At 45.3% G+C, this 21952-nt stretch overlaps 1 protein-coding gene across 1 annotated transcript in view; it reads left to right on the plus strand.

The window, feature by feature from the left end:
• Positions 1-21952, plus strand: part of gmds (GDP-mannose 4,6-dehydratase) — a 134447-nt gene that overhangs the window by 39865 nt on the left and 72630 nt on the right. Inside the window, exons 5-7 of the mRNA XM_068589832.1 lie at positions 2027-2219; positions 3428-3532; positions 12725-12852. Coding sequence (XP_068445933.1) covers positions 2027-2219; positions 3428-3532; positions 12725-12852 — 426 coding nt within the window. The remainder of the gene's footprint in view (positions 1-2026; positions 2220-3427; positions 3533-12724; positions 12853-21952) is intronic.

Below are 21952 nucleotides of genomic sequence, written 5' to 3' on the forward strand. Positions count from 1 at the left end.
GGAACTTTCTGATTAAAAAAATATGTACACAAGATTATAAATAAGTCCTCTGTGTTAACTTGCGCAACTTGAGTTGTTGAATACTCAGTTGTGAGAATATGGTGGATAGTGTAGTGACACAAGTGAGCTGAGAATAAGAACAAAATCCAAATAAATGTATCCTGACACACATGAAGCATGCGACTTCCCCTGCAGAGACTAAAACTGGTGTCGGCCTAAATCATCATATCTGCCTCGAGCGTCTGACGTTCCTCACATTAATACAATCACACTTTCTAGGTTGTTTGTTCGGGGCTCTTCTTCTGCAATGATTGAATCAAATATTCAATAAATACATACACTGACTGAAATTGTTTACTTATCACGTAATTTAACCAGAACAGTTTTTTGTTGTTAATCATTAGACATTAAATAATGGATTTAGTTTTTTCTGTTGGTCAGATGTGAATAATTTAAAGAATTGTCTTGGGATTATGAATAGATTTATTTAATTTAGACTTTTTTTTGCTGAAATTTACCTTGATAAATTGAATGTTGTCTATATAATACAACATTACAAATAACTGCTGGATTTAGGTCTGCTCAAAATGGATCGATACAACTCATGGCGTGAGTCACTATATCAGAACCAGTCGGCATTGACCCACTTTTGCTGCGCTCTATAGTCTCTAAGTCTCTGCTTTTTTGATGAAAGATTGTAACCTAAATCATTTGTACATTTTTCTTACTGAAGATTGACTACATCTGCGACAATTTGGTTTCTTATTTCTACATTTCTGTGCCTGGAAGTAGCTCCGAAACGAATGTAGCTGACAGTTTGGTCAGTCTAACCTCCCTCTGATAATAGTAAATAATAGTTTTTGTACATCCGTTCAACGACCTTTTTTTTTAAGGTTGCTGTGATTTTTGGATTGGATTCTGTTGCATACCGATTGCCATTCCTGCGTGCGCCTGTTGTGTTTGCAGTGCAAAACGCCATAATGTGACACACAGTATATGTCGGCGTGTAAAGTGTCCCCTCACTTTCACTTGTAAATGATGTAAATGAAAATGCCAGAATGCAAAGTGAGTGGAGCGTCACCCGTAATTACACCGAGCTGTTGAGTGTAATTGAACCTGATCAAACCTGCTCACTGTGTGTGTGTGCGCGTGTGTGTGTGGACTTGGAGTGGAATAGAGGCCCAGTGTTCTTCGCCCCCAGCTTTAAATAAGGGGTCTTTATCTGGCTGAGTGTGCAGCGCCGACGTGGAAGCACTAAAGGGCCAAAGCGTTTCCTCCGTACAGACGTGGCTCATGCCGCTGGCTCCAGGTGTGGTGACCACTAACCAGCACGGCTTCGAACCGTCACGCCTGATTTGGAGCCTGAGGCCGACCTGGCGCTTGCACAAGCACACACAGTCCCGAGTACACTGCGTTCCGCGCGCACACAGTCGTGCACACGCACATCCATTTCTAATTTAAAGTTAATTTCCCCCCCAAGTGTTCATTAGGTTCCCTCCCCTCCTGGCTCTCAGCAGTGGAAACAGGCATTCTGGGAGTTGGAGTGTTTGGTTTGAGGAATGAGCTTTGTGATCGGTTCTGATGGACTCCAGAAACAACACGTTCTCCAATTACGTTCTGCATCATTGTCGAACCCCCCCTCTTCCTCGTTCCCGAACCCGCCTTCGTTTATGGCTGTGCCCGGTTTATGTGAAACTTTGCCCGAGTTACTCGCAATTACATTATCTTCATTATTTACATGTTGAGGATTTAAAAGGGTATCTCTTCATGAATCTATCTATCTATCTATCTATCTATCTATCTATCTATCTATCTATCTATCTATCTATCTATCTATCTATCTATCTATCTATCTATCTATCTCATAATATATTCTGTACACATGCATAATAGACAACTTTGCAAACTGGCAATGCAAGGCCTGACAGTCGAGACTGCGATATTATTTTTCTATTTGTTCCAGGAAAAGCTGAGGATTGAATTCTAATAATTTACCCATCTCCCTTCCTCTCTCCCTCTTTCTCAGATCTCCTTCGAGTTGGCGGAGTACACCGCAAACGTGGACGGCGTCGGCACGCTTCGCCTCTTGGACGCCGTGAAGACGTGCGGTCTGACCAACACCGTCAAATTCTACCAGGCCTCCACTAGCGAGCTGTACGGCAAAGTCCAGGAGATCCCTCAGAAGGAAACCACGCCCTTCTACCCTCGCTCACCTTACGGTAATACACACATACGCAATGTACTGTAGATCCATGTGGATACACACACACGCGCACACACACACACACACACACACACACACACACACACACACACACACACACACACACACACACACACACACACACACACACACACACACACACAGATTATCTAACATCTTTTACCTTGCACCATTCATCAAACCATTGCCTATGGCCATGTAAGGGTATACAAACACAGATTACTTGATGCATCGCAGCACTTTTTTTTCTGGTGTGTATGTGTGTTTTTGCGTGAGTCAAATAGAGAGGTGTGTGTGGAGGGGGGGGCTTCAGTGCTCAGGCAGTATTTGAGCTCTCCACACACCCCGAGGCCAAAGCGTCTGACTGAAGACTGGAGTGGCTCTCACTTTAACAAAGACACCTTTATATCCACAGCACTCGGCACTCACTTTCAACAAACACTCACGTGCACACACACACACACATGCGCGCACGCACGCGCACTCATACGCAAACACACACTCTCACAAGCAGGCTGTACACGTGTGTGAGCGATCAGGTTTCATGTTCTCTGTTGTCTAAATGCTCTCCTCACTGACACTTTCCCCATCTGTCAGCACTCAATCTGAGGCTGCTTGGGAGGCACATACCATCCTGAGGAGGGCTGCTCCTCTATTAATTAGACTTGTAATGGGGGAGGCGGGGCCATGGCGCCCTCCGTTCACCTCCAGTGTACATCCTGACCTGCTGCTTAATCAACGGGCGCCTCCCTTCACTTTGCTCTGGTATTCCCCTCCTCACAGGGGGGAGGGAAGAGAAGGAGGAAGATAGTAAGAGGAAAAGAGGGGAGACGTTTTTGTACAAGTCTGTTTTTGGTAAATCAGCAGGAGTCCATGGTTCACGTTCCTGAAGTTGAAAGATGACCTGCGATGCTGCTGTGTTCAACTGTGTCATGTAGTGTAGTTACAAAACGAGGATCAGTGTTGACTCTCGCTGCTTCGGTTCCTCACTCTGTATCATTGAACCCTGTTAATAATGAAAGTCTTATTTGATGATTTTGTGAATAAAGTGTGAAAACGAGTGTGAAAACGTCCACTTGTGCATAGTTGCAGTCCACAGATATGCGGCTGTGTATCAGAGGAGACTGTTTGAAGTGATATCGCTTCCCTTTTTCTGGCGCTAATACGTGTCTGTCACCCTGTTTCCTCCACGTCTCCTCTCAGGTGCCGCGAAGCTCTACGCCTACTGGATCGTGGTGAACTTTCGAGAGGCCTACAACATGTTCGCTGTCAACGGGATCCTCTTTAACCACGAGAGCCCACGGAGAGGTAAGCTCACGGCATGACTGCTGTTCAATGTCGCCGCAAAGCTGTGGTTGTTTTGTGTCTTATATGGTGGAAATGAGATTTTTTTTGGGGGGAGGAGCATCTGATAGTAATAGAGGAGACCTCAAAGAGCCTTATGAAAGGTCACATTAGGGCTGAGCAATGTTTTCATTAAACTGCAAGAAAATCTTTTTCAATATTAAAGTATTCCTGTTTGCTATCTGCTGTTTCTAATGATCAGGCAGGAGTTGTTAAAGAGCAACACCACTTTCTTCAGAATACATTGTACAGAAAAACTAAGTTCACCAAGTCAAAAAGCTCGTTTTTCACAGTAAAAAAATCTGCCAATATGTTTTACCAGATGGTCTATTGATAAACTAAATGCTCTATTTTGCTTGTGAAAAAATGACCTCACTCGTGAGAGCAACAGGCTGAATCCAGAATGAAACCGAGAAGCAGAAGGTAAACCATTGTTGGATGTTGTACAAGTATTCAATTACATGCTCTATATAAAGTCATATTCATTTATTGGTGGAGCCAGGTTCCTCATAACTCCTTGACGCACACTTGCACACATTCTGACACATAGTAAGTCGGTTGTGGTCGCATTTTTAATATGTGCCCAGAGCCCCGAGGGTCGCAGGCGCTGGTTTAACCCGATTTACACGCCGCCGCGACCCAAAATGAATACCACATGACTGCAGCCCCAGCGCTGAGCCCAGGTCAGCCGCTCAGGTGTTTATGATTTATCCCCTAATGAAGGCCCTGGCTACGACCCCGGCCAAGGTCAGGGGTCAGCCAGTAAGCCCTAATGGGTTACCACAGATAGATAGGTGTGGGAACTGCTGCACTTTACAGCCAGCGCAGCAGAGACGGTGTGGTCGCCATCGACGTCTTGTTAGGAGGAGCCGGTCGGTCTGGGAATGACGGGTGACGCAGGAGAAAGAATCGGTCGGATGACGAGAGAAGCAATGGACATCGACAGAACATCTATTAAAAACAATAATAATATTTGGTCCATTGGTCGGGGCATTTCCCGAGCAAAATGGGCACACGTTCTCTCATTCCAGTCTCGTCACACAACTTTTCACAGTGTTTTTGACATTATATGGATTTTGACGATAAATCAATTGATCGATTATGGAAGTAATCGTGAGTTGCAGCTCCAGAGATAAACAAACTGAAACTATGAAATCAGAGATGATTGTGTCCTTTTCCACACAAACACACAATGACCTTATAAGGGCAAAGCGCTCCGCTCCCTCTGTAACACTCCCTTAGCCTTTTGGCCCTTCGTCAGCTCTTTTTCATCTCCCTCTCTGACTCTGCTTCTATCTTTCCATTCCTTTTTCTTCCTCTCTCTCTCGCTTCATTTCATGTCTTCATCCCCCCTTTTTTTTCCACAGTCAGCATTACTGCAGCGGGCCATTGGGTTTACTCCCGCCACTTCTATTCTCAGAGTTACGGCCGTCGCTGCTCATAAAGCAGGAACGCTGTGCTTGTGATGTGGCCAGATGTCCCACTGCTGCCTTGCACAACCCAGTGTGGCGCTTGTGTTGGCTGGACTGGACAGTGTTTACCCAGGCCCCCGGGGCCCGCCGTGACCCCGCCGCCGCCGCACTGAGGGGGCCGAGCACGTTTGGCCGAGCTCTCGGTCACACACAGGAGGGCTTCAGAGGGAGCACTCGATGCTTTGAGCTGCAAAACACCCCCATGGCACATTGTGTCATAGTTGGGGTGTAAGGTTATACAGTACACGGCACAGTGAGGTACATGGATAGTGTGCTGAGCTGTACAGGGAGAACACTGATCCACCTTCTCGCCACTCATGGGGGTCTTGGATACGGATTCAACACACCTGGAAAAAGTACAGAGTGAAGCGTACTACAACTCCCAGCATGCAGGCTCCAAAATCAACCTAAAGATTTACCTTGAGACCGTATTCATATTTCTTGAATTCAACATTATCGATGGTCTCCTCTCATTCGCAAACTTACGATATGTTAGTGATAATTTGTCACACTTTGCAAAGTTTTTTGTTCATACAAAATATAACATCTCTGTATTTTGGGTCAAAAGATGTAGATGGATAAACATTTGTTTCTTTTAAATTCAATTTAAAATAGTTCATTAAACATCATAGTACATTGTATAGTTTATAAAGTTAAGGTATTGATGGTGGTGGGCCACGATAAAGATCTTTCTGGTAAAAAACTAAACTGAATTGCACAAAATAATAAGAATTCAACCGTTATAATGAGGACGACCACGTAAAGACAAAAACTAGCACCAACAGAAAATATTAACAGTAAAAACTGCACCAAGAACCCACAAATATATCACTGATATAAAAATATAAATATTTAAAAAATCAATAATTGCACACTGGTTCCTCTCTTTGATTCTCAAGGGATTTCACACCAAACCGATGACATCACTTAAAAAGTGTCAGGTTTTCATCTCTCGCCTTTGCTCTCAGCCACACCCTGAACATCTCTGTTCTGCGTCTCTCTTACGTGTTTTCTTTTGTTCCTTGTGTTGTACGCACTTGTCTCGGAGAGAGAGATGAATGGCTATTTATTACCTGTGTGCTGCCCCTCCTGTCCTCATAAGTACCACTTGTAGCTCTGGATAATTAGTCACTAACAAGGGAGGAAGTCCATGATGTCAGTGTCGGTGGCCCTGACATCACCGCTCTCTCGCCTCCCCTCCCACACAAGAAAAGCTGTGACCTCATCGTCCCACGGTGCCAGTTGCTGTGTGCCTGTGTTTGAGAAACAAATAGAGGTTTGCATTAATGGGGTAGTTTTTGCTCCAATGGCATCTGCCAAAGTCACCTTACCAAGAGACATACTGGCCAATCCCTTCCGTGGCGCGGTGTGGTGCGGTGTGGCGTGTCACATAGGACAGTCTGGTGGCTGCTGGGAAGGGCTGCAGATGGAGGGGTGAAGCTTAACAGCAGTTTCCCTCTTAGACTCACTGTCCCTGTGTAGGATTCAACAAGGAGCTCTGTCTCTCACTGCGCCCAGGGTGACTTAATCCCAGCAGGAATGCACTTCTGGTTTCTCTTACAGTTCCCATAAACACCTGCAATGTTCAACCAATAAACAGCCGACCTCCATTGTTCCGCAGCAAAAGGTCAGAATCGGACGGCCGGGAAGAAAAAATATCCCTTTGGAAATCCAGCGCGAAGCAAAGCAAACAGAAGCCTGCGTCTGCCAGCCGGTTCACACCACGGCGAGCTCCTCTCTGGTTAGCTTAGTCGTTAGCCATAATAAATAACCCGCACATCGACTCTAAAGAGGGGGATTAGCGTTAGCAGGGGCGCGAAATAGACTCCATATTGCTTTGACATATGAGACAGTGCATTACTCCACAGTCTCTTGGCAAGAGTGATCAGCTGTAAAGCTTTTGCAAATAACCAAGTCATACGCTTATTTGGTCATCATATCAACAAGCACCTCAAAGTCCCCAAAAAAAAAATCAAATTTTGACAATAAATGGAACAGAAAACCTGGTTTTAATTTATAGCTATTAACAGTATGTTGATCTAAGGCTGTGTAGTAAATCAGATCGGTAATATGTTTTGCGTGTGTATCCACCGGTGCTGCTACTGACCAGCTCCAGTTGTAGGCTAATCCCCTGGTTTATTTGGGGAAGTCCCATCCATCTCTCCACCCTGAGAGCTCTGTGGTTCACGCTTGGCAGTATAGAATAATATACTGTTATGTTAGGAGAGGAGACCAGTTAGCATTGGGGAAGTAAGAATAGCACTGCCAAAGTCAATGCTGCCCCGCGAATACTCATACACATGCAGCCGCTGAGCCGCTACATGCCTCGGCTTCATCTTTCTGCTTTCGTTGAGGTGGAGCCCAAAAGGTCAGATCGCATGATAGATTTGCAAGAAGATATGTTTTTCCATTTATTGGAGAGGTTATTTTCTGAGGAAATCTTCAAATAGGAATGACTCGGTCAAGGGTCGTGGAGGGGATTCGGAATGATCCTCGTAAGAAGAAAACGCGACGCGGAGCGGAGACTTTTTTTATTTTTCGGTCTTTCGTTCCGGCGAAGGTGTTGATGAGAAAAGGCTGAGTGAGAGCAGTCTAAACATCAGCTGAACTGTGGCGAAGTGAAGAGCGGAGTCTGACACCTTTTTTTTTTTTTTAAACAGAGCCGACGACAGAGTTCTCTCCTCCGTACTTTCCGCCGCTTTGTTCCACGTGGCCTAAGCCTACCTCGGTTTCACACCTATCACATGGTCGTTTTGGTTTCTATCTTTACTTATCCCTATTGACGCCCTCGCATCGCTATTTGTTGTCTCAGATCACCATGGTATCCAAGAATCTTGTTGACGGAGTGCTCGCTTTGAGCGGCGCTAATTACACCGCGTTCAGGAGTCCCGTCGGCTTTCTCCACCTTTGCCAGTTCCTGTCATACGACAATCGATCCCAAAAATATCCCTCGACAGATATCTGATTTATTCACGCTACAGAATGCTGCCAAACGTAATTACGTCTTTGTTTTTCCACACGAGGCACTCATTCGTTCTCGGTTGCACGATGTGGAGGTGGTGCTGTTCATGTTCAAGCTCAAGAAAAACATGCATCATCTACTCCCCTCTCTTTCTCCACACTCTGCTTTTCTTTCCCCACACCTTTGTCATCATTCGTGTTTTGTTGCATCACACGCAATAAAAAAGAAAATACAAAAATGTGACCGTCTTCACAGCCCCGTTCCAACCCTCCTCGCATTGCTTTCTCTCTGCACCTTCCCTGTCGATTGAGTCGGAATGAGGGCAGCAGTCTGTCAGGTGTGAATAGACGCTGTGTTGGCGGAGCTGAGCGCGTGACCTCTCTTGGATGCAACGCAAATATTCTCCCTTCGTTGAGGCTCCAGAGATCAGTCAGAAAGTGAATTGTGCAATAACGGTGATGGCAGACACTGACAGGTCTTTGGCCTAAGTGGAATTTGGCCAATCCCTGATGAAGGGAAGATTCCTCTTGCAGATTTACTCTTGAAAGTCAGTTATTTCGTTCATAAGACACTATAGATAGAGGAGATGTGTATGAGACGAGTACACATTCGTTTTGATAAACGGGGCTACGGGGTGGACCTAAAACCTGAAATGTGTAGGGGGTGGAGATGGAAATTAGGGTTGCATTTGCCTCTTCAAGTCTACCACATAGGCTTCTCACTCCCTTGGGCCATTGGTCAAAGACAGAGTGGGATTATGGGATTTGCAGTTCTGGTTGAATTCCAAAACAGGTGTCTAAACCTTATGTTGAGGTAACCTAAGGGTTTAAGAATAAGTCTTGGCAATCTTTTTCTTTTTCTTTACCAGCTTCAGAGCATGGCCAGTTCAGACAAGCTCACGACAGAAATGACTCAACTGCTAAATATCTGGAAAATACCTGGAATGAGTCTTTTTTTTTTTTTTTTTTTTACAAAAGTAGGCGATCCAACGTCCTATTTTTGGAATTTGGCTCATTAAAGCAGTCTGGGTTACAAAGTCCTTACACATTTTTATCAAGAAAACGGAGAATTTATAACATCCTGCAAATCACTTTGGAGCAGATTTACACGGTAATGACAAACGCCGGGTCTAAAATTGGAAGTGGAGACTTGGCTGAGCAAGGAAGTAGATGTTCTACCTGCGCAAATATAACATTAAAGATCAACTTGATGAATGTTTGACATGATTCAATACTTGAATAAACTCCATCTTTTCAGTTTTTCCGGAGCTTATGTGCCATTCGGCTGAGCCATGACCACACAATATGTCTGCAAAATAAATGTTGCAGAAGAGTGATTTGAATAAATCACACCGCGGTTGAATCTCAATTAGTGATTGCATATAAATACACGAGCAGACGGTAATATAGACCAGTGTGAGTCAGACGTCTTGAGGTCTTGAGTGCGTACAGTAAGGGGTGGGCCGTCACACAGTATGAAGACAGACTTCATAAGTCACCTTTCTTTAGAAGCATGGTTCTAACAACAGAATCTGTTGAGTAACCAAGTCAGCCGAGCCAAAAGCCCCTCGAAAAACCGCAGTCCCCTCCCTGGTTCCCCCACACTCCAGCCCCGAGCTGACAGCTCCCGTCCCCATCCTGTCTGGGCCCACATGGCCTGGCTTTGGATGGGAGACATCTCCGCACTTTTCTCCTTTTCCCCCCTTCCTCCTTTTTTTCTCTCCCTACATTTCAGCCCAGCTGTGCCAACGAACCCCGCGTGTTACGTTTTTCCTGTCGCTTCTCTGGCCAAGAAATGAAAAGGAGTGATGGAAAAAAGAGGGAAAAGAAACGGTTGAGAGGGAGGGAGAGAGAGAGGGAGAGAGGGAGAGAGAGAGGGAGAGAGAGAGAGAGAGAGGGAGAGGGAGAGGGAGGGAGAGGGAGAGGGAGAGAGAGAGAGAGAGAGAGAGAGAGAGAGATTGAGTGTCCATTTCTGGCATGGGTTTTGCTGTCTGCTCAGTTTTCACGGCCCGTGGTTTTATTAGACTTTCCGCCGGGCCATGGGCAAGGTTAAACGGCCACCGATGCCCCCTTTGGGCTCGAAACCTCCTGCTAGCCCCCGCCGGCTCCCCTCGTCTGCCTCCCCCCGCTCCCCCCCCCCACCCCCCCCGCCTCCTCCTGGCTGTCCTGCGGTGCCGTTGCCAGTAAAGGAAACACATTAACACCCGGGCCAGTAACAGAGAAGGCTTTGTCCACGGCCAGGCAGGCCGGTCCATTAGGCCCACGCTCTGGTCCACACCGCACCAATTAGAGCAGGCAGGGAGTAGAGCCACTCCAAACATAGGTGTGAGCTTTACAAGGAGACTACAGGTGTGCTCAGGGGGAAATAATGAACTTTATTACTCATTGGGTGTACTGTGCTACACTGTATCCTTCTGCCACCTTTTTAAGAGCAAACTCGGCCCCGCAGAGTTTTGACAACCTGTGTTTAACCTGCAAACCTGAGTTTCCCTTGGATGTTGGCTCAAATCGAAGCCCTGCGTTCCAATTCACTATTGTTACCAATCTGGTACCTGTTACCTTTTCTCGCCCCACTGGGTCCTAACATACAACACATTGGAGAGAGTTTAATATTTTTAAAATTCATTTTGATTGTCTATTTCAAGTTTCTAGAGCCCAAGGTGGCAATATAAAATGACATTCTCTTCAGTCCAATAATAGAACAAAAATAAAAATATTTGATTTACAATGAAATAACATATAGAAATAATGGAAAACAAAACCAACACAGCTTTCCGGCTCTCCGTTAAAAAGCCCAAGATAAGATTAACCAGTGGTATAAACAATGAGTGGTTTTCTTAAGAAAGTTCCTCCACATGAAACCTATTCAGCGGTTTCTAGTAATCATTCATCATGAATCTGCGGAGTTCCCCTGAAAAATAGTTGTCGATGAAGTATCGGTCCATTGACTAATTGTCTAATCTTTATGTTAAATAGATATCGCTCATCGGGCGATATTGATGAGAGCAAAGCTGCCAATCATGTGTCAGTAGCAGATGAATAATTGCTGCTTAACATTTGACTATAGTCAGCGGGAGCAGCGGTATCTGCCAGAACAGAGGCCCTGCCGGCCCCCGGGCCAGATGAGACAATCTTGCAAAAACCTGACAGGTCTGACATCGCAGGGGGTTTCCATCCGCTTGATAGACACATGCTATTTCCAAAAAAAAAAAATCCCCTAAATACCCAGAGGGTTTGGACATTGAATTTTTGTTCAGATTTTGAATCCAGAGAAAGTCTGAAAACTAGCCAGCGCCTTGTTGAACCTGTATGAAACTCCAGCTCAACTTGGCGCTAAAGCAGCGTTGACCCATGTGACCATGCAACCAACACACAACATGCTGTATTTTCTCAAATAAGCGTGTCTAACCTTCTCTGGTCTGTTTTTGCTCAGCCTGCCCAAGGCTGTCGCTTTTCTATGAAATAATTACTACAAATTTGGTGCATTCGCATGATTGGGTTCATGGGATTTTCCTGTGTCTAAATGGAGGCTCTGCTCCATGTCAGGGCAACAGTGATACAGTGTCGAGACAGAGCCGCGCTATTATGGACTGGACGGGCGCAGAGCTGAAAGGCAACATTCATCTCAAACAGGATGAGTTAAGAAAAAACATGTAGGAGCTCTTAAGAGCTCTCAAATAGGTTCACGGAAGGTTGTGAGAGATTTATGTACAGCAGAGATGATGCGTGCGTTAAAAATAACCAACTCTTTGATGGTTTCCTTTGAAAATTAGACTTTCACATATCTGCCATTTGGGCTTTTGAACGCAAGACAGAAGAGCCGAGCCAGAGTTGAACTCCTCAAGCTCCAATGAGCTGTCTTCGACTAAGACACTGTCATGATTAGACATGACACCCGAACATTTAGTGTTGATTCCCATCGGTTATAATGCTGTGTTTGGGTTGGAGGACTGGTGCATTCATTTGCAGGCTCTCTGCGGCATCGTTCCCCCCCCTTAGCAGGAACAGAGAACCTGATACCGGCCCTAAGTGTCCTGCCAAAGGCGCCCAAAAAACATGTCTAACCCTTCTAGCTTTACAAAGATAGTCATTAGGAGCTCACTTCTTTTCCCGCAGATAGCACTGCCGAGCGATTTGGCAGATGAATCGGCTGCCGATGTGGTGATTCTGGACTGGACACTGCGCCGGCAGAGCCAGGGTGGTCCTGTTTGGTTGTCTTTTTTTTTTTTTTTTTTTTATGTGGCAGTTTCCTGTTATTTTTTTTAGTACCGGCAGACTGATGCTCTGAGATTCGTCTCGGCATCCAGCCCAGGTCCGACACCGACATATTGAATTAGAGGGGAAAATGAGAGAGAAGGAATCTAAAAGGATCTAGTGGCTGAAATGTGAGGTGGTAACGGATCAATTTGACTCCGGGTGGCTTCTTTCTTGAGTTTTTCACTTTGGCTCAAGAGGATTTGGAGCAGTAAACGAGGTTTGGAAGGCGGCCTGTGTGTGCGTTTGTGTGGCGATGGTGTGATGTAGACGTTTGGTAGGGATCTCTAAACTCTTTCACGAGTAGGCTTCGATTTCCCTTATCTGCCCTTTTTGTTTCCTCTGTTTCTGACTGCTCTGTGTTTGTGTGTGTTGGACTGAGCTGCACCTCTTTAATGGTTATATGCCGTGTAAACTGTGATTGAATTCAGAAGGTGCCAACAAAGCATTTTCGATGTGTGTGTTTCAGGTTCAAACTTTGTGACGCGTAAGATCAGCCGTTCTGTGGCAAAGATTCACCTCGGCCAACTGGAGAACTTCAGCCTGGGCAACCTGGACTCCAAGAGGGACTGGGGCCATGCCAAAGACTATGTGGAGGTAAAACACACACACACACACAACTATAACCCCACACAGTCCCAGAGAAATACACACAAACTGTGCGCACACTGCTGCAGAGTTGAACAGGGTTCAGATGTGCACATGAGCTTTAACGGGGCATGTTTTCCCAGATCATTTGAGGCCGCAATATGCGATCTGCATGAAGCCTCCTGTGATTCTCTGCCAAAAGAGAAACAGAGATAGAGAAAGAAAGGGGGGAGCGGTAGGAGAGAGAGAGGGCTTCATGCTGTGAGGCCACAGACTGCACTCTGGTTTCCCACAACTCACCCATGTCCCAGATCCCTTCAGGCCCCCATCGCCATTCCCCAAACGCCCGCAGAAAAAAAGAGCGATATTAAGGGAATGCTGCGTCCTGGGGACGATGACAGAAATATGGTGTTTGTGTTAACGTAATGGTGCCAGCAGCAAGCAGAGAAAGGAGTGGGGAGATGAAACGAACAGTGGGGTCGCCACGTCCAGGAGCAGACAGATCTCTGTATTTCTAAATATGTGTGTGTGTCCCCACCCGTGCATATGTGTGTGTGTGCGCGATAGGTTAAGGTTGGAACACGTGTGTGTGCCTGTTGAGATAAAAGGCTCGACGGGTTGCCATGTCTGACAGCAGACCCCTCACAGCGGACCGTGTTATTATTAGAAGGTGATGGTGGCGGGGCGCTCTTTGAGATGGGAGTGGGGGTGAGGAGGTTACGACGGGGAACCCCGTTTTAACTGCAGACCTCAGTATGGGGCCACTGCGTCAGAGCAGGGCGTTGGAAAGGCAGCGCCTCAAGCTGTGAAGGCGGGCCGCAGAGGCTGAATGTAGCGTCAATGACCGCCTGATACATGAAGACATCCAATCAGATCAGTCTCATCCAATCAGATCAGTCTCATCTAATTTTAAATACACTGAATAATAAATGCCTCCTGTAGGATGAAGTCTAACTTAAATTGGGATGTGTCACAAAAGCTCATTAAAAAAAATATCAGATTAGATTAGATATTCCTTTATATACATATTCCATTATCTGTTTGTCAAACAGACTGATTTACATCAGACAAACTGATTAACATCTGACAAAAGTGAGGAGTATATCTATTATTATGCATCAGTTATATCTTGGAAGTGAAATTCCAGTTAATTTTTCTCAGCTGGGAAGGTGGTGTAGACTCGTAGACGCAGTGCAGTTGCACACAAAGTCAGTGGAAAAATCCAAGCGGGCACAAATGTGACGTGTGTTGATGATGTTTCCGCCAAAGTTCACGCTTCTCCTGTGGCTGCGTGACTCGCTTCCCATGAAAGTACAGAACCAAGAGGAGGAAGAACTGGAAGAAAATGAAAAAAAACCTGGAGGTCGAGGTTGTGAGATGAAGACACTCAGTGTACATGCACAGTGCGTTGCTAGTTAGCTCCAGCTAATGTCTGTACAGTCAGTGTTGGCTGTTTGTGGAGAAAAAACACAGACTGTAGTTGTGAGGAAAACAATCTGACACAATCTTGAATTGTGAGTTAAGTGTTGAAAAATAAACTCAAAGAAGAAAATAAAAGACGTATGTATCACTACAGCTTTCAAAATGAAACCTCTAGCTACCGCTGCTACTGTCTTCCTCGTCCCGACAGCAACACAAGCTGTGTAGTAATGTTGTCATTTCAAACAATGTTGTCATTTTAGGTGTACATTTACAGTACACTACGATGCCCGCTGCTATGTAAAACAACAAGACTTTCTAGTTGTTGGGCAACATTCAGCTTTCTGATATTTTCCTCTCACTGACCAGTTGTGAGTTTATATGTTGTTTATCCAGCCCTGTGTCTCTGGATTGGAGTGTGTGTGTGTGTGTGTGTGTGTGCGTGTGCGCGTGCGTGTGCATGCACACTCGCCTGTCCAGGGCACCCTGGCTTGAGACGCCCCAGGTTTCCTGTGGGAACGGCCGACATTCCAGCTCTGGTGAATCAGGCACCTCCTCGCTGCGCGTCTCCAGTTTCGGAAAAGGCAGATTTCGGGGAAGCCAAACAGAAGCCCGAGGTGCTGAGGGGAAAGGTGGGGGGAGATGAAGGTGGGAGAGGGAAACAGACGCGTGTTTGTACATTATGCATAAATGAGCCATCTCTCCCGCCCGAAAGTTCACCGCGCCCTGCAGACCCATCAAAGGCCGCGACTGTCACCACGACCCCCCCCTCCCCTCCACACACCTCTGCCTCTCTCCATCTCACTTTGAAATATCCGTCCAGCGTCAGCACTATGTTACCATGGCAAAGCCAAACAACTGGCAATGTGTAAACAGAACCATGTGTGTCTGCTTTAGGCTGACAACTGCTTTTCCTCTCTCTCTCTCTTCTCCCTCGCTCGCTCGCTCTCTCTTTCTCGCTCCCTCACCTCACCCCACCCAGGACAGGGAAATTGCTTGTAATTGGCTGTGGATGGATTGCGGGTGGCAGGAGGGGCGTGCTGTGTGTCTGCTCTAACGACGTCTGAAGGCGTGCGGCTGGCTGGGCATCGTCTCAGCCGTGTATCGGGTGTCCGTCCTAGGCAAGGCAGGCAGACAGACCTGGAGCTGCCCAGCTACTCTCAATGGAGGCCCTTTTATTATTATTATTATTATGGAATAGATGCCAGGAGCTTGAATGCTTTAGTACAAAATCGGCAGATAGAATGATTTAAATCCTCCTGATCTCATTTTCCTCAAAGGGGTTAAGCGTTTGGCTTTTTCCAGTTTGGTGATGGTGTTTCGAGACATATAGCTGCCCCCTTTTTCGTCTTTTTGAGTGCGGTTTTGGCGATACTGAACAGATTCCTGCTTCTGAGAATGCAGAGGGGCTGAAAAGGAAACCCCACAGCACTCACTCACTAAATACTGTAGGAGTTGTCCATCTTTACCGAGGTCTGCCCTCCTCCCTGCTCCTTCCTCTCCTCTCAGCCTATGCCCCCATTTGCCCATGCTAGGCACAGCTGTTTGAAGCCCCTCACCTACACCTCCTCCCCTTCTGGCTGCAGAGAGCCATTTCCTGTGCAGAGCAGAGGGCTGGCTGGGAGGGACCAGGAGTCAGCCTGGTGGTTTTGGCCCTCTCTCTCTTCTCCTCCTCCACCACCCTGCTGGCTTACTTTCTCTCTCCTTTTGTCTGTTTCCTCTCCCGCCGTGTGTTTAAAAAAAATCTTCATGTTCCTCCCACCTCGTAACCTCGTTCCCCCTCGAAAGGCTGCGTCACCAGACCAAGCGCTCCACCGAAGCGTCGCTCCCTCTTGCTCTCGTTTGGCGAGCAGTTACCACCCAGTTACCAGATATTTCCCTCTGACATCTAATAAGCGCGTCTTATTTTCCCCCCCGACGGGAGCTGGCGTTGCTGTTCTCGCCGCTGCAGCGGACCAGAAACTGTTGCCAGATGAGATGTGGCTGACCCGCTGACACACAGTCCCGACAGCCCCTCCTCGCTCTTGTCTTGCTCACGTATTTATTTTGAAAATATAATTACCTGTGAAATTCTGGGCTTCGGAAGGTGTTTCCTAGCAGTCTTAAGGTGTGTGTGTGTGTGTGTGTGTGTGTGTGTGTGGTTGCCCCTGTGTGGCGGGAGCTGTCTGATTCCTGCCATTGTGTGGAGGCAGTGCGGTGACAGGACAGCCCTGATGGTGTAATTTTTTTCACCTCCTTTATTTTTCTTATCCTTTTTTTTTTCCTTCCTTTTTTTTTCTTTTTTTCTTACTCTCGCAGCTGCCTCTCTCCGTGCCGTAATGGTTACAGATGAGGCTAATTAGCCAATCACAGAGCAGATCAGGGCCAATCAGAGATGATTGATGAGAGCACTGGGCCATTCATCACATGTTTTTGGCCTTGGAAGTGACAGCGGGGGCAGGCTCCAGGACTCGGTACAGTAAACTAGACATGTACGTCTACGTTCTCAGCTCGATGCTGAGGCGCTCATCCAGGGCGCCTCATTAACTTTCTAACAGGCATTTTGAGACTTGATGGACACCGGGTCTTTTTGCTGTGGAGATCAGATGTGTTGGTTTTGGAGGGTGTTGAAGCCAGACGACCTTGACGTTTTTGCTGGTTACTTGTTAGCAATAGTCAATTCAGGTAATTGTGTGTGTGTGAGTACACATGCGTGTGTGCATTAAATGCATGCCTGGATCTTTACAGCAGTGTTTCGGGGAGCTGATAAATGCCTGAGCCTGCGCTGTAAGGTTTTAATAAACACAGCTGGAATGGTAAAGAGCTAAATGAGAGCTAATAGGGCAGAGGAGAGGGCGCGTTAGGTTTCATCACCAAAACCTTCTGACTACAACTCCCCCACCCCCTCAACCACTGCTGCCCCACAACACACCCAGCCTTGCATAATCGTGATCATGTCATCTCTTGAGCGGGGTGTGTGTGTGTGTGTGTGTGTGTGTTCGCTCACTCTGCAGGGGGTTGGTCTTGAGTTAGATCATTTAGTGAGAGAGAGACTGTGTCAAAAGCTCCCGTCATGTTGACTTGGCATCCCACACAAGCAGGATGAGTAAACGACGGCAGCTGTGTGTGCGTGTGTGTGTGCGTGTGTGTGTGTGTGTGTGTGTGTGTGTGTGTGTGTGTGTGTGTGTGTGTGTGTGTGCGCGTGTGTGTGGAGGTTCTCTGACGTTAATTGCAGGTGAAATCCGACCCGTGGCCTTAGCAGCAGCTTAATAAACTGGGGTTTGCCCCCCTGTGGCTCAGAGCAATAAAACCACACTGAACCTTCAGCAACCTTCAGAACACACACACACACACACACACACACACAGATGTATAAATTGTTAATTTATAGAGAATGTTGACTCAGCGTAACAAAAACTTGTTATGCCTTTTAACGGACTAATACAGGATATCGGATCGCAGGTCTGAGGACTTGAGATGTGTCCTTTAGAATATGGACTCAACAAAGGACATTTCTTACAGTAGTTCTGCAAGATTAATTGCTTGTAGTTTAAGGATTCAATAGGAAATTCTATAGATGATGCTCATTATCTCGATTAGAATATTTAACTCCAAAGATATTTTGAAAAGTCAGTTTTTTTAACTTCTGGGTCGATTTATTTAGAATGTTGCGCTTCTTAAAAGATGATGTTTGTGTTCACTTTTTCATGAAGAATGTATTCACCTATTTGGCAATCCACACACACGTGGGCCGAGGTTTGGCACAAAAACTGGGTTTGGGTTGTTGTTAAACTAAATTAAAGCACAACGAGACAGAAGAGAGTTGCATTTGGACAAACACACAGGAAAGAGGCGTAGGAGGTGAGATATGACGAAAAGAATAATGAATTAGGTGAGAGTCTTAAAATAGATCCCCAGGGAGGCACTCTTGCCCCATCCGAGTCCAAATCCTAAATCATCCGACATGGAGTGAGTATTTACTGTGGCATCGTACCAGAGGGACAGAGGAGGAGGCTCAGAGGGAGAAGAGCAGCAACACTGAGGATATTCACAGTCCAGATAATGTAGAGCTGCGGGAAGATAAATGGAGAAAGGTTGTGTCAAAGTGACTCCCTCCTCTTCTAATAGAGGAACAGATAAGAGGACAGCAGACATTTTTGCGGTACTGCTGTTGTGAAGGGGCCGTGGTTGGGTTTTCAGCTCCACAGATTGAAATCGGACCCGAGAGGTGTCCTCATTTTTGGGGTGAGATTCGGGGCTTCCCAGGGAACATCTTTTCCTTTTTCGCCCTCTCTTTGTTCCTGTTCTGTTTCTTCCTTTCTTAGTCCGCTGTTACCTTGCTGTAAAGGGAATGACAGAAGGGTTGCTGGAGGCTGAAGTCCTGTGTCAAAACAGGGATTTTAGTTTGTACCAAATGAAGTCAATATTGCTGTGTTTCTACTGGCGAAATGGTGGATTGACAGTTTGAAACCCCAAAGCACGCTGCATTGGGCTTTGATTGCTGCCTCTTGCCAAAAAAAACAACAGCTGTTTTGACATAAAGAAGCAAAATGAAGATAGTCTCGGAGCACCAAAGTGCAGTTTTAATCACCATCTCCTGATATTTTCATGGGAAAATTATCCCAAAAAGCTCAAAATCCTCAACTGGCTGCTAAAGCGTCGCCATAGCATTGTCTCTTGTTCGACGTTTCATTTTATTACTTGTGTACGCTTCCTTGCCGTGACTTCTAAACTCCTTTTGTGTTGGCACAAGATTAGTTCATAAAGGCTCAAGTAATCACGGACAAAATTCATTTTGTGGACGGATCAATAATTTGAACAAATTATGACTACGTCATTATTATTATTATTATTATTATTAGGTTGGTAAGATGATTGTGACGCAGCATTAAACCTCTTGAATCATGTCTTCACTTAATGAATCTCGCTTCACCCATCATACTGTGGAGTGTTTGTAGTCTGTTCCTTTAGAAATCAAGTGGCGAGCACTCATTTCTTAGTAGTAGGCAGTGAGGGTGATTCAATCTGACACGAGTAATTACTTTATTTTCCTGTTTCACTCCATAAAACATTTGGACGTCAAAAACTTGCAAAAGAACCGAACCCAAAATAATCTTCCTCCTCCACTTGAGGAATGACACTTGGACGTTGTAATGCAAATGTATGTCATATTTAATAAGGTTTTATTGCGGCATTGATGGTGAGATCAAATCACTTTTAAATGATTGGAACCAACAGTTCATAATAAATTCGTAATAAGCATGCCAATGGCTGTTTCTGTCTGGAGTCGAAAAACAACCAAGTGGTGCTTGTCTTTGCCTTTTTAGTGAAAAACCAGAGAGGGTCGGTCTTTCTTTAAAGGAGAGAAGAAAAGTTCACAGTCTGGTCACATTAAAACCTTTACTGTTCTGGTTTCTTTTTTTTGTATTAACTTAATATTAAGAATCTGTATAGTATCTTTTTAGTAGTGAAAACAGGAGAAATGATAGAGCTACTGAGATTTAATGCTCCTCCCAGAATATTCTGTGTGTGTGTGTGTGTGTGTGTGTGTGTGTGTGTGTGTGTGTGTGTGTGTGTGTGTGTGTGTGTGTGTGTGTGTGTGTGTCAGCAGCTGGCTGTCCATCTCAGAGTGACAGGCCAAAGCTCTCCCCTGCTGGGTTGAGGATGAAAGCAGATGCTCTCCTTCTTCTTCTTCTTTTTCTTCTTCTTCTTCTCCTCCGGATCTGTTTTTCTCGACGCCTCGTGTAACCAGAGTCTGCAGCTTTCATATGATGCCCGCAGGATAGTTTGCACCCCGGAGTCCTGCAGAAAGCTAAGTTTAACAGACATGAAAGACAATGCAGATGCTCCTTGGAAAAGTATAAAATGAAGAAAAGCCCAAATCGATTGTAATACAATCTTCTGTGGCAAACTATTAAACAACTATTGAATTTTTCAAGTCATAGATCTCATAGATGGATATACAACATATTTCCATCCTTCCAAATACAATCCCCACCTACCTAACGGGCCCCAACAATACAAAGACAACATAATAAAGAGGCCACTGTTGTGTATTTTTTTTTGAAAATCCAAAAGATGAACATGAGCCAATAATAATAACAATGAATATGCACTTTGACATGTTGGTGTCTTTGAATGGAGTTTCATGTTACTCCTTGTGGAAGTTGATCTGTGATTTGTGCTTTTAAAACATTTTAATGTTCTTGGTGTCAGAACCATTTAACAACAATATTTCTTAAGTTTCCAAAAATAATTTGAGTGTTTTCCTTCAACAGCATGTTGTAAAATGCTGTATTACCACAGAACCCAATAGGAACTCAGCCTGAAGACATACTGTCTTGAATTCAAGATTCAGAATTACGGGCAAAAAAACAACAACAGGCAAATAAAGCACACAGACCGATTTTATGACCGCTTTTGATATTTGAGGTACAGCATAGTCGTCATATACAAAGCAATATTCACAAGATAAAGGCTGATGCTGCCAGCAATTTTGCATTATTTTCCTAAAAATTAATGCTTTGTTGTGGTAAACATGCTCCACTGATTTAACAGCTGTCTTTTTATGTGACTTATTTCAGTCGTCTTGGTTTGAAACGGGGAAACAAAAGCCATATAGTCTGTTTTCCACTGCGGCCCTTTTATCTTGTGCTGCGGTTTAGTGCTGAGTTTGACAGGTTTGGTTGGTCACACGCACGCACGCACACACACACACACACACACACACACACACACACACACGGGCAAACGCAACACACAGAACAGCAGAGAGTCATACCTCCCACCTGGCAGAGGGAGGAGAGAGGGTGGGGGATGGATGGATGACTCCAGAGGGGGTAGGTGGTGGGAGGGCTCGGCACCCTGCTGGGGGTTTAACAGGTCGGGGCAGGAGGGACAGTGTCAGCTGGGGGCGATGAGGAGTACGGGTTTTAGGGAGGAAAATTTGGGGCAGAAGAGAGTACATGGACTTTAAAATATCAAGTTATTATTTTACAAATATTGTTGAGTTTATTTAGGAAAATATTCATAAAGAACTGAAATTTTCCCCTTTTTTCTTGTTATTTCACCTTCAACAAACTTGTTGTATTCATTTGCTTTGTATCATCATTTTGGATTATTTTGTTGATAATTTTTGGGGGTTTATCTTTCTCTCTCTACCATTTTTTCCAATCTACTTTACGAAACCCTTTTCTTTACGTCACAAAAAAAGCCAAAGTTCTCGGCTGTCATTTTAAACACAAAACAGCATCTCTGACGTCATCTCTTATATAAAGAACTTCAGATCACCTTGTTATTGAAAGCCGCTTTACTAATAAACTTGCCTTTCCGAAATAAAAGGTTCTAAAATTGACAAGATGTATTCAATTAGGAACTCCTAGATCAGAGAAAAAACTAAAGAAGAATAATTGAGACTTTTTTGGGAGTTTTCATCAAAGCTGCAGACACATTTCAGTTTGTACTAAGTATTGTTCTGATACCCAAAGCTCATTTTAATGGACAGAGAGCAGCAGAAGGTAGAGAGTCCACAGCTCCCTGATCGGGGAGCACAGGTGTGACAGACACCCTAATGCAATAATCCTGTGTGTGTGTGTGTGTGTGTGTGTGTGTGTGTGTGTGTGTGTGTACGTACGTGTGTGTGTCTATGTGTGTGTACTTGTGTGAAAATAAGGCTGAGTCTCATGTCGTGACATTTTAGGGAGTATCAGGG

The sequence above is a fragment of the Clinocottus analis genome, unplaced genomic scaffold (assembly GCF_023055335.1).
Source record: "Clinocottus analis isolate CAN_PGR_092001 unplaced genomic scaffold, fCliAna1.0.p SCAF_23, whole genome shotgun sequence".
NCBI classification, from domain to species: Eukaryota; Metazoa; Chordata; class Actinopteri; order Perciformes; family Cottidae; genus Clinocottus; species Clinocottus analis.